The following is a 12382-nucleotide window of genomic DNA, read 5'->3' as shown; positions in this document are numbered from 1 at the left end:
TATGTTTCTGCCTCATGAATGAAGAAGAAAATTATTCTCAATGGAACAAACGCAGTATCAGCTTGTGTTCTAGCTAGCTAGCCATATCAGTGTCTGCTCAAAAGAAAAGCACACGGTTTTACGATGCGTATCGTTGTTGCCGTTAGGAAGGTTCTCGCAGCACATCAGGTTTGGCACGTGCCAAATTCGATGCGAGGTGCAGTGTTTATTAACCTAATCATCCATCTCAGTTGTTTCCCCTCTGACGAGTTACAGTCCCGAGCCGCCTGGTTCTGACGCCTTTATCGGTTAATAAAGAGAAGACGGGAGAAAACGGCAATTAACGCCGTTCCCAAACAAAACAGAAAGATATCGGACAAATACTCGACGCGTGCGCACTTTGTTTTCAAATTGAAGAGGAACGATTTGATGACCGGATGGCCAACAATACCAGTTTTTTTTTTTTTTTTTTTTGGTACAACAATACCAGCTTTAAAGACAGGTTTTTTATTTTTTTTAATGAACCCGACGCAACACTTTTTTTTTGGTAAAAAAATAGGAGAGGAGGGGGAGGGGCAGAATTCCACCCACGTAGCAGCCCCACTGAGACCTTCTTCCATCACAGAATGTTTAATGTGAGTCGCAAGTTTCCGCGTGTCCTTCCCAACCCGTGAGAAATCCTACTGGATTATCCACGCATAGCGTCACCTCAGTACTGATGGAAGAAAAACATATACACACAGAGTCATCCGGTTGTGGAACATGCAGTCCCTTGATTTAATCAGCGCCTGCGCATTTCAATCCGTACAACTCGGATGGAGTCTAAGCCTCCTTACCACCAAACTACCACCTTAGTGGCACCCGACGCAACACTTTGACCTCGCCACCGTTGCCAGCGGCAGCACCGCAGCCGTCCACTTGTCCCAGCGCTACTTCTCCACCGCTGTAGGTCCACCGGGTTTGACGGCATTGCCGCCCACGAGAGGAAATCAAGGACTACCGTTTTAGCCTTCCAAAATGAAGGGCTGAACCACTGTGCGCTTTAGGGAGAGCCTTTGGGTTAAAAAAAAAAAAAAAACTACCCAGTGCGCTCCGCAATCTATTGTCTTTTTTATTTTATATTTTTTTGGATATATTCATACCTAAATTATATGAGTCATCCATTTCAAATAAAAAACAGCTTAATTGAAAAATAATTCGAATAATATATTTATATATTAAAATAGCACCATAGAAAAATTCATAAAATCATAAGCAGGCAAGCACTTTTATATTCCCAACACGAGAAGACTCTAAAATGTTTACCAAGCAAACATAGCCTTGCAGAAAATACTTCAATAAATACATATTTTACATAATAATCATATATTCATCACACCCAAATTTGGGTGCGTATCAACTTTTCTCCTTCTGAGCCCAAATACATGACCAACTTTGGACGGATACGAACCAAAACACACCAAAACTATCCCAAAAAAAAATTATTTAAAAAAATCATACTACTGCTGAAGCTCCTACACCAAGGAAACAGAAAATTATTCGTCGCCTGCCAAGAATCTGCTTGTAAATCAGGAGAGAATCCAGTCTAGTCTCCGGTGCACCCATTTGCACAGGAACTTGCAATTATCTGCTTTATCTTCAGATGGTCATCTCAAAAACAAAAATTTAACAACCTAAAGCCAGCAATATCATTGGGGGGACACCAGAATGAAACAGCCTAGTCATAGCCGAGTGTTGGTTCTCACTTTCAGTTAATTCCATCCATCATTACTACGTGCAGAGGAATCGGATCCAGAAGAAGATGACAGAGATCTCATCACAAATGGATGCTCTAATAGTTGAGCAGCAGATGGACGTTCATCTGGGTTTAGTTTCACACATTGACTGATAAAATCACGGGCATCTCTCGACAAGTTGTTCGGAATAGGAGGTTGTTCGCCACGGCCAATCTTAAATAAAGCTTGTGTCTGCAAATTAGAGAGCATGAATAATTAGTAATAACATCTTAATGCGTGGAGGTAGCTATTAACTCCTTCAAACAGTTATGGGACTCATTATTTGCAGCTTGCAGCATGAAATAAAAGTGAAAATATCTCCAGTATTTCAATTTTTGACTTACAAGGAGAAGGCAGGCCTAGAAGTTGCGTGACAGGCATGGCAAACTAATAGGATGGAGACATCAAAAGGAATTACAATATCTACTCCAGTCGCAGTTATTGCTAGAAGATCTTTCTACAACATGAAGGCCCAAATGTTATATGATCTTCTGCTATTTACCTTTTAGGAAAGACCGAAAGAGTGTTTTGTTCTTCTGCATATGCAGAGGATGACAACTTGGCAAGATATTTTTCATTGATGAGAATTGAATTCATCACTTGAATCTCCGGTGGCTTGTAAAATGGCAAGAAAATTTTCATCAATGAAAATTAGCTTTACTATCTGAAACTCCTGCTTTTTTCTGGTATTGTGGTCTAGCCAATTGGATTGGTCAAGGTCTGTCCAACTCAACAAACATAACCAGCAAGGTCTCTGACCAGCTCTATCATGAAGAAAATTCTACACAGAGGATCAATCTACTTACTATATGTGGCAAAAAAACGACAAGTTATCTGACCAACCAGCCAATTCGAGCAGGTTTCACCTTTGATCCCCTTAGGTTTGAGCCAACAAGTTTGTTGACATACAGGTACAGGGACAAAACAGAAACAAGTGGCTGAGTTATTTCATATGTCAATACCTGTGATTTTCAATCACTTCTGGCATGCACTGTTTTGTAGAGATATTCCGTTAATTGCAACTTTCACTAATACAGACGCTGCTGCAGCTACTTTTAGTTTCCTTTGTGGTATACAGCTTCATAAATACTTCTATATGACTTTAATGGAGTATTTTATAATATCAGGATCCCTCTAATAGACTCACCATTTCCAAAATTATAGCAAGGATAAATTATTCTAAATAAAAGATGTGACGATAAACATGACATTACTTGAAGTACCATCTAGCTTTTCCTAATTGCATTATCCAGTACTGAATTTACATGCAGAACAAGTTTGAAGAAGGCTTCAGCTTAGAACATAAAACAATTTTGAGCAAGGGATGAAAAAAATCAGGGCAAGTCGGTTACTTCAACACTGCCATAAGCCAGTCTTTAGTTAAAACATAGATATTGAATTCAAGGGACCTCATAACCCACATGCATTAGAGAGTGATGCATGTGCATCTTTATCTGAAAGCATGAGTGCTAAAAGAAGAATATTAAAATAGAGTTTGCTCTAGTGCTTAATTGCATAATAAGATAAGCACAACTGCATAAGACCATTTATATTGGAAACAAGTGAAGCAGCTTTTACACTCCTACATTGAGAGCATTCTTCACAGATTCTTCTAATTTGAGAGATGATCCCATATGTGAAATCTAAAATCTATAAGAAAGATGGCAAAAGAGTTCATTCAGCTTATGTTACACACTCTCGTTCCAGAAAAAAAAAATCAGCTAGCATCAGAGACAATCCAACAGAATGTGGACATCCAAGGATCCTGCAAGTTGTGTCATTTCTGGGTGCAATGCATGGGGACTGCTGGACCTCTAGCAGTGCCCATCCACATCATGCGATCGATCACCTCATGATGTGAACCAAGGCAAGCAACTTGTTTACAAGCTCACTTTGGCATAAGGGGTTTAAGAACAACTATAATGGGTCTGGAGTATTTTTACCTAGCCAGTCTTCATCTACTTAGCCACCTTTTACAACATGGTTTATTGATTTATTTTAAATGAAGCTTTAAGTCCTTGCTACCTTAAATTGCTCTTTTATCCATCTTTGAATCCAGAATTATTTCTTATCATAATTGTTAGTATATAGCATACACTTGAACCTGCGAGCCATAATATCAAACTTTTTATACTTAGTTACCTCTTTCTTTCTTTATCCACCTTGATTCGTTTTCCTTCATACACTCATCCTGTCAATGTTCCACATCTCCTCTCCCCTTCTACTCATCTTATTTCATCCTCCAAGATTTATTATCCAATCCCCGCGCTAACCCTAGGTTCTCAAAAGTTGAAAGCAAGTTCAACTGTTGCAGCTATTGAATATAATTCTTGCATTATATTTTTCAATTTTATAATATACCGTTTCCAAGTGTTAACTTTATCCTCATAATCTATTAGATACTTACAAAGCCTCTCTTTTTAATTTTTTTTTTAAAAAAACATGCCTTGAACTATTCAAGTCATCTAGATGCAGCTGATTATTTAGTCAAATTTTATCGACCCCATGCTTGCTAGTCCTCAACCCGCTGTTCCAACAGTGTGCATTAGCATTCAGCATTTAAGGAATCTATATTAAGTTGTACAGTAAATAGGTGCATGGTTGAGGCAAGTCGACTTTTAAAAATAAAAGAAACAAAGCAAGAACATTGTTTGTTATATCTTTTACAAAATTGGAAGAAAATTTCTTTAAAGACAGGAAGGAACAGTAGCTGACTGTTTCAAACAAACAGATTACTCACCCACTCGAGATTTGGATAAGGAATCTGACGTGTCAACATCTCCAAGACAGTGCACCCAAGGCTCCATATATCAGCTGGGGGCCCATATGTTTTTCTAGGATTAACAACCTGAAAAATGAGAATTCCCCAATTAATAAGAACTCGCGGAATTTTGCACAAATTTATGCCATCGCATCTTCAAAACCCACATGCAGTACTATTCTGAAAACAGTAGAAGATGAAAAAAATAACAAGATCATTCTCCATTCAGTCACAAAAGGCAGGGACTCCATCCAAAACCTAATTAGGTCCAATAGGAACAATACTGATTGGCAAAAGAGGTGCAAGAGGATATCTGATTTGGATTTGGAACAAGAGATATCTGGGATCAATAACCTCACCAATGACATGGGATATTATACAGACAAACATCCACATATGATTGTTCATGTGCATGTGGTTTCTTTTTCCAAGGAATATTAGTTGACGTTTAAATGAGGAACAGATCTATTCCAAATCTCCAAGTCAGCTTTTTGACACCCTAATCTATAACAGGTTAGGAATCACCACTAGCAAATGCTTATGACATTTGCTCTCAAATCAAATATAAAGTCTGATACAGTGACAATACATAGTACACATTCAGTGGGAGTGAGAGAATGTAACAAGTGTAGTTTGAAGAAGAGAAAGGCTACATCATCTGCCTTTGAAGAGAAATCATATCATCTAAGCTTGATTTCTAAACCTACTTGAGTCGATTTATCAATGTAATTTATAAAAGTAACAACGAACTAGTATAATATGTGATGCCCCTAAAAGTATCCACTACTTCTTGAATAATTTGCCAGCTAGAGTGTCCTGCATATAGCAATCACTAAACATAATTGACCAGAACCAGCATAAAGCAATTTCTCGACAAAAATAACTGTAAAGGTATGTGTGACTATACAAACTAAAGAATCCTGGAAAGCATGAAACTAATTCACAGGCAACAAACATCAGCAGGGGCCTCATTTTCATGTCATCTATTATATGTGTGTATATATATATATATAATTTTTTACACCATGGCTGGAGTGGTACTTTCTTCTCACAACACATATTCCCTCAATTGCAAAATGTCACAAATTTAAAACGAAATAGAGGTGCTACCATGCTATAGATGCAGTGTTCGATCCTATCACTAATGGAGATATCAAATGCATCCACTGCTCACTACATTCACATTTTATGGAGTTAAGATGGTATCTAATAGCATGTGATGTCTATTACAGGTTCTTAAATAAATAAAAGAATATTTGAAAAAGAATAAGCTAACCTCTGGAGCCATCCAGTACACACTTCCTTTGCATGATTTCAGCATGTTGAACATGGTTATCTGAAAATGTACACAGGAGCAGTACTGCATCAACTAACTTTCGAACATTTGAAAGTCACTTGCAGAGAGAAAGAGAGAGAAAGAGAGAGAGAGAGAGAGAGGGAGGGGGAAGGTGTATTGATAAGGAACACATTGAAGTGTGTTGAATAATAAAACCATTCATGGGGGAGACTAACCTCCTTAGCCAATCCAAAGTCAGCGAGTTTTATAGATCCATTTGCATGAACCAAAATGTTAGCGCATTTAATATCTCTGGCAAGAAGACAGGACAATATCAACAGTTGAACAAAAGGATCGTCTTACCTATATACTAAGAAACTGTTGACATTGTGAATATTTTGAATCACTAATAACCAAAATTATATCATACAAACCAGATTATCAAGAATAAAATACCATTATAAAATATCATAGCAAGGTTTATATATTTTCCATGAACATAGCAAAATCTTTTTCACATGGCAATTTCCAACACGGTTACTGTCTAGTATATTTTGCAGAATGTTTAGGCAAAGTTGAAATTTCTAACATAAATAATTCTCAAAACATGGTGCATCATAATAACCCTGCATGGATGGGACAGGGATTAACTCAGACTCAGGTACAGGCAGGTTGGTATACATAAAATTGCCAAACTTAAAAGTTCCTTTGCTTACCACCAATCTATCATAGAAGTAACGCAGAACCATCATATAGAAACAGCTTCCCCTTCTTGAGATTAATTAACAAGCACTTTGTGGCCTAGCATTCACACAAGTATGACAGCCTGACTTTTTGATGTACATGCATTCATATGCGCTATTATGTGTATTTACAGTTTCAGTTTCTGATCTTGTTCAACTCTGCCGAATGGAAAAAAGCTATATTGCAGATATCAGCTGAACAGGTTAGCATAAAAACTATGCCACAATAACCTTGTGATCCCATTTTCAAATGAATGATAAAAGTTTGTTAAAATTTTAAATTTTTTATTTTACTTTCACCATGCAGCTTTTAATACTGCAAGCTAATAAAGAAAGCCTAGTACTGCAGCTTAACAAGAGAAAACTGAGCCATGCATGTCTGTTAGCTGCTTGAAGCTCTCAGTCACATAATGAAGATGCTTGAAATGTCTTTCCATACACCAAGGGAAACTTGGATATCAAGAAAAAAAGGCAGGATATAGAACTTCTGAAGACAAATTAGTTTGACATTTTTTTTTCTGTAATCTGTGAATGCCATTAAGTTATGATGTGAGTTTAGTCAATATGGTATTTCTGGGTCCTTTCTTTAGACATTTTTCACTGTTGGTTTCCCTATTTCCTTATTATCTTGATAGTAGAACAGGGAACCCTGTACCTGTTTTTTCTTTTCTGCTCCTTGATACTATTTTAATTTTTATTGCATCACAGAAAATGAAGGGAAATATTCAAACACCTTGCAGAACAGTGAATGCGACTACCTCAAATCAGGAGTCTAAACTATTTAACCTTTTTTCTAAGCTAAGATTACACAGTGAAATAACATCTTCATCATATAAATGCAAGAAACTTACCCATTATTGAGCAATAAAGGATCATATTATAGGGTGTTTTATCACAGTGTTCAAACACAATGTCAAGAAAATTTAATGAATGAATCAAGTATGGTCACATAAACTAAAGCAGTTGCTGCACCTGTGCACCACATTTCGGTCATGAAGATACTTCAAACCGTTTAAGATCTGCCTGGTAAATGCAGAGACTTGACTAGCGCGCAGACGGTACTTTTGATATAGAGATGCAAGAGATCCTTGAGTAACAAGCTCAATGAAGATATACAGTTTGGAATCTTCCTGCAAGATAATCCATGTTTTAATATAAAGAAATAGTACAGTAGAATAAGCAAGATGAAAGTATTGATCAACTAAAAACAAACAAACTACAGTATCCAGCAATTATTCAAGCATAAGTTCGCGACAACTAATACGTTATAATAAGCAATTCATACTTATGACAACATTTTCTTCCAATGGAATGCCAAACAATTTTGTGCCTCAACAGTGAGACATTAGGAAGGGGAAATCATGAAATGGGACCTTAAAACTGCAATTTCCTTTAACATTGAGAACTAAAAGTGAACAGAATAGAAATATTGATGCAAGGCTCGGCAACTCGATGCTACACCAAAATGACTATGCAAGCGTACCTTATCTGTTCCATAATACTGAACTATGTTTTCATGTTCGAACTGACTTAAAAGCGCAATCTCCTGAAAGGATAAGTTAGAAGAAAACATGCTCAGTAAAAGAATTGTGAACACAAACAGAAGAATTTTCAATTGACATATTTGAAGGAGTCAATAAAGTTTCACAAATTTCACAAACAGAAAAGAAAAGAAGCAACTCGAACAATAGTGGGCAGAAAAGTTATGAATGCATCAAGTATAACAGACAAAAGAGTCGACAATATCCCACCTGCTCAAGCTGAAGAATACATTGCTGGGCATTGCTTCCTTGGTCAAGCAAAGATACTTCTTTAACAGCAAAAAATACACCCTCACTGTAAAGATGACACAAACAAGCATAGTCAATCACAAAAAATACCAACCAAGATAACTCATACCAGTACAGTAACAAACTAATCATAGCTAACATCCTACAGAGGAAGTGATATTGACCAGATAGTAAATTTCATTTGCTCCCCTATGGAGTTTGGATATATGATTCACTATACAGCAAACTCAAGTCTGACACATTCTGCAAATGAATATGTTTTGTAAAAGTCTAGCATACGATCTCACTAGATAAGGATCATAATTGAGTTGCAGAGAAGATATTTTCCAAATAAGATTGATAGTTGCAGCCATCAAACAAAGTTCGGACAACAAAAGCAGACATAATTGAGCTCACGCAAAAACAAAATAGTGCTATTTTCAAGAGTAAAAATGAGAACTTCCAAAACAAGGTACTAGTTGTGTGCGGATGTTCCAAAAACATGATAACAAAATACAGCTACAGCGGGGAATTTGCAGATCTGTTATTAAGTGATTAAGGGAATCTTTTGAAGCTGTGAGATAAAGGTTTCACTGGCCATATGTTGCAATTTTGTCCCTTATATTCTTGTGCACCTCTTTTTGTACTTTTCCAATTACATTCCTCTCCACATCCTATCTGATTTATAGAACTCTCCCCTCTCTCCTTTTGCTGCAGCTTAATGCAACTCTGCGCTGTCACCATCTTCTGCTGTAAATATATGAGGCCGATCACTGACACTATATATGGAAACCAAAGATAGTGATTTAGAAGATTATGACATAGATTATTAATCACCATCTAAATATCTCTTTTCTTATATATATTTTTGTGATTAACATCCCGAACAAGAGAACAGATGCGTCCATAATAAGTAGCGGTGGGTGACAATCACGTCGATCTTGTAAATTCGATTCAGTTTTTGGCCATCCTAAATACTAAAAATTCAAGATACTACATTCAACCTATGAAATGGATAAAAAGAAATACGGAATCTCTTGATGGATCATGGGTAAAAAATACTACAGAAAAACTTGATGGATCATGAGTTGAGGTCCCCCATACTAACTAAATATATTCTTATATTTAGTGTTAGTTAGAACTCCCTCTTCAAATTGCCAAAGAGGATTTATGACTCTGTCCCACCTCTTGTCACATGTATTAGAAATGGTTCTCAGTTGCTATTATTATTATGATCAGAATTACAGAGTGCAGATCAATTGCTATTCACTCCAATGTCTCTCTGAGGATTCAAATTCCACAAGCAATATATCTGAAAACAAAAATCCTTACATAATTTGCAGGCTTAATTATAAAAATGACAACAAAATATAATTCTAATTGTAGTGAATGCCGCTAAATATAATGATCACAGCAGAAAGATTTCAATTATGCTTGCTCCATAGAGAGTTTAAGAATTATATGATAACAAGGAGTGGATTTAAAATACCACTAAATTATCGAGTAAAATGCAGTCCTAACAGAAATTCATTGAGTCACTCATAAAATTGTAACACAGATATAATAATAGGAAGTTGAGAAGAAGTAGGATTTATGTGAATGTCACAGCAACATTTGCCATAAAAGATTTTGCGACGGATATATGCACATATAAAAATAAGCACAAACAAAGAAGTTGCAGCAACTTGTAACCTTGCTTGTTTACTTACTCGCTGATCCCTTCATACACCATGCCAAATGAACCACTCCCAAGGAGCCCACCCCGCATCCATGACCTGATCCTCCTTTTGAACTTGCCATTCGGCGAGATGATGAACATTGTTTCCGTAGTTGTGCTGGAGGCGTCGTCATCATTCATGGTGGAGTATGACGATGTCCCAGTAAAGTCCTCAGATGTCTCCCCCAGCCTCAATTCCTCCCCTGCAACCTCTCCTCCTGCAGGAGCAGCTTCTTCTTCCTCATCCTCGTCCGAGTTGAAGGATCTCCTTCTCCTCCCTTCCGAACCAAAATCATTGTTGTCTTCATCAGGAGCAAAAGACCTCAGTATATCCCAAGTCGAGTCTCCGCTGTCAATGGCAGGAATTGACATTGATGGAGGCAGTGCCAGCACCCCCCTCCCTGGTGGAGGGGAAAGAGTTGAAATTACCGGGGGAGGAGCAAGAACTGGAGGTCGAACACCTCTAATTCCTCCATCCCCTCCTTTTACGACCGGAGACGGAGTCAAATTCTTCGGCTTTTCATCATCAAGAACCTTGCTTTCAGCCACGGGCCTGTCAGGCTCGCCTGGAACTTCCTCCACATCCTGCCGGCCGACGGATTCTTCAGCCGGCACATTGGGGGGATCGGCATCGGCAGGAGAAGAATTCGGGGCAAAGGTGGGATCTTGAAGGGCGGGGCTATCCGGGCGGAGGAGGCGGGATCTCGGGAGGAGGTCGGAGGGGGATCGGACCTTGCGGGCCTTCCAGGCGGTGACGGGGATGGCGAAGTCCTCCGGTCCCGTCAACCCGAGGCTGCGGCAGATGAGGTCGACCTCGCCCTCGACGCTGCCCCCAATTCGGAAACTCGTCTGGTTCGAGTACGACGACGGCGGGAGGTCCAGCGATCGGGAGGTGCGGAGGCCAGAGGACTCGTCCGTCGAGTCGAAGGGGGACCAGGACACGCCGCTGACCGCCGCTGCCGCCACCTCGTACTCGATGTTCTTCCCCGCGTTCCGCCGCTCCAACCGCGGCCCCCGCCCCTTCCCCTGCTGCTGCTGCTGCTCCATCTCCTTCCTCTCCCGTGAAAAGGTGTCTCTTTTATTGCCCCACAAGAACATAGGCGAAACAGGGCCAAAATTGCATAAGAAAAAAACGCGGAAAAGGGGATTTCGATAGGTTTTGGAGACCGTGGCAGTCGAGAAGATGCTCAAACTGAAGCTAGAGAATAAAAGCAGAAAGAACAACTGAGGAAGAAGGGGACCATGGGAATCAAGGAGAGATGTCTAATCTCTTGGAGGTGGGGAAGAGGTCTATGGGAAGCGTGAGGGGGGTGGAATAGGCTTGGAAGAAAGATATGGCAGGCGATTGAGAGAGTTGACTGGTAATAAGAGAGAACGCGGCGGAGAAGACTTTGGGTGGAGGTGGTAAACCCATGAGGATGCCTCCCATGTCATCTCATCGCATGCGTGACAGCGGGACCGATGATGATCCCTCGGGGTTATGTGATGGAAATTAGCAATTGGTCCGGAGTTCGAGGATAGGGTCCACAGGGCTGTCAAGTCTAAACCTTTTTTTTATTTATTTATACATTGGTTGCTTACCCTAATTTCTCGTCAGCAAAGGCAGCAGAACCATTCAAAATAGGTTTTACAGTGATGGGGAGACGGGAACATTAAAGCATCTCTATAAAATGTTGGGCAATAAATGAGACGATCTAATCAGCAGTTTTATTTGTCTCTCAAAATATATGCACGATCCAAAAAACACAATACTCGCTCAGCATCAGCCGGATGTCGCCTAAAAGCCGGTGGTCCGCCTCCCTCCATCCCCTTCAAATGCGCTCAATCACTACAGCTGAATCTTCCTCGAGGATGATACACCCAGACTCTAGCACACGTCTTGCATACAAGAGTTCCTTCCACTCAACTCTGAGCTCTGCCCCAAAAACAGAAGTCTCAAAAGTATGGCCCCCGTAGCAATCAACCTAGAGGTCTGGTCTCTGATCACGAACGCCACTTCAGCACTATCACCATTAGCGGGTAGACTAAGATGGTTGAATTTTGATAACTAGAAGATGGGAGCTCCAAGATGCAAGGCTTGGGCGCAACACCAGCAGAGAGGAAGTCTCAAGGTCTATAGCAATAAAGCATGGAAGCTAGTTGCATGTTCTGCGCACAAGCGCCATTGGATCACCAACCGCACAGGTCTCAAAGCGGATGATCCAATGGTGAATGGTGCGAAGGAAGGTGAATCCTTCTTACGCGCAAAACATACAACCCCGTCCAAAACAAAGTCGCGCCACTTGAACACAGGGATCATGGATGGAAAAGTGGATTGGTGGCTTCTCCTAGTCACCCTAAAAGTCTATTCTACTTTTAAGTA

The 12382-nt window shown here is 39.5% G+C and overlaps 1 protein-coding gene across 1 annotated transcript; it reads right to left on the bottom strand.

Annotated features, from left to right (window-relative positions):
• Window positions 1-1222: 1222 nt before the first annotated feature.
• Window positions 1223-11449, bottom strand: LOC103715246 (mitogen-activated protein kinase kinase kinase 1-like). The gene is made up of 8 exons (XM_008802815.4): window positions 10013-11449; window positions 8286-8370; window positions 8018-8080; window positions 7507-7664; window positions 6028-6103; window positions 5792-5851; window positions 4495-4602; window positions 1223-1946 (listed from the first exon to the last, which is right to left on the bottom strand). Exons 1-8 carry the CDS (start codon window positions 11116-11118, stop codon window positions 1731-1733), a joined length of 1872 nt encoding a protein of 623 aa, XP_008801037.2. The 5' UTR covers window positions 11119-11449; the 3' UTR covers window positions 1223-1730.
• Between the last annotated feature and the right edge of the window lie 933 nt (window positions 11450-12382).

This window comes from Phoenix dactylifera, chromosome 8 (assembly GCF_009389715.1).
Source record: "Phoenix dactylifera cultivar Barhee BC4 chromosome 8, palm_55x_up_171113_PBpolish2nd_filt_p, whole genome shotgun sequence".
In the NCBI taxonomy this organism is placed as follows: Eukaryota; Viridiplantae; Streptophyta; class Magnoliopsida; order Arecales; family Arecaceae; genus Phoenix; species Phoenix dactylifera.
This window is presented reverse-complemented; position numbering and strand designations above follow the sequence as displayed.

What these genes read in the sequence shown, in the direction of transcription:
- LOC103715246 (XM_008802815.4), bottom strand. Translation starts at nt 11,118, where the DNA reads ATGTTCTTGTGGGGCAATAAAAGAGACACCTTTTCACGGGAGAGGAAG. An exon ending in AGTATTATGGAACAGATAAG is followed by an intron (nt 7,665 to 8,017) that starts GTACGCTTGCAT and finishes ATTATCTTGCAG; the next exon opens with GAAGATTCCAAACTGTATAT. An exon ending in ACTTTGGATTGGCTAAGGAG is followed by an intron (nt 5,852 to 6,027) that starts GTTAGTCTCCCC and finishes GTACATTTTCAG; the next exon opens with ATAACCATGTTCAACATGCT.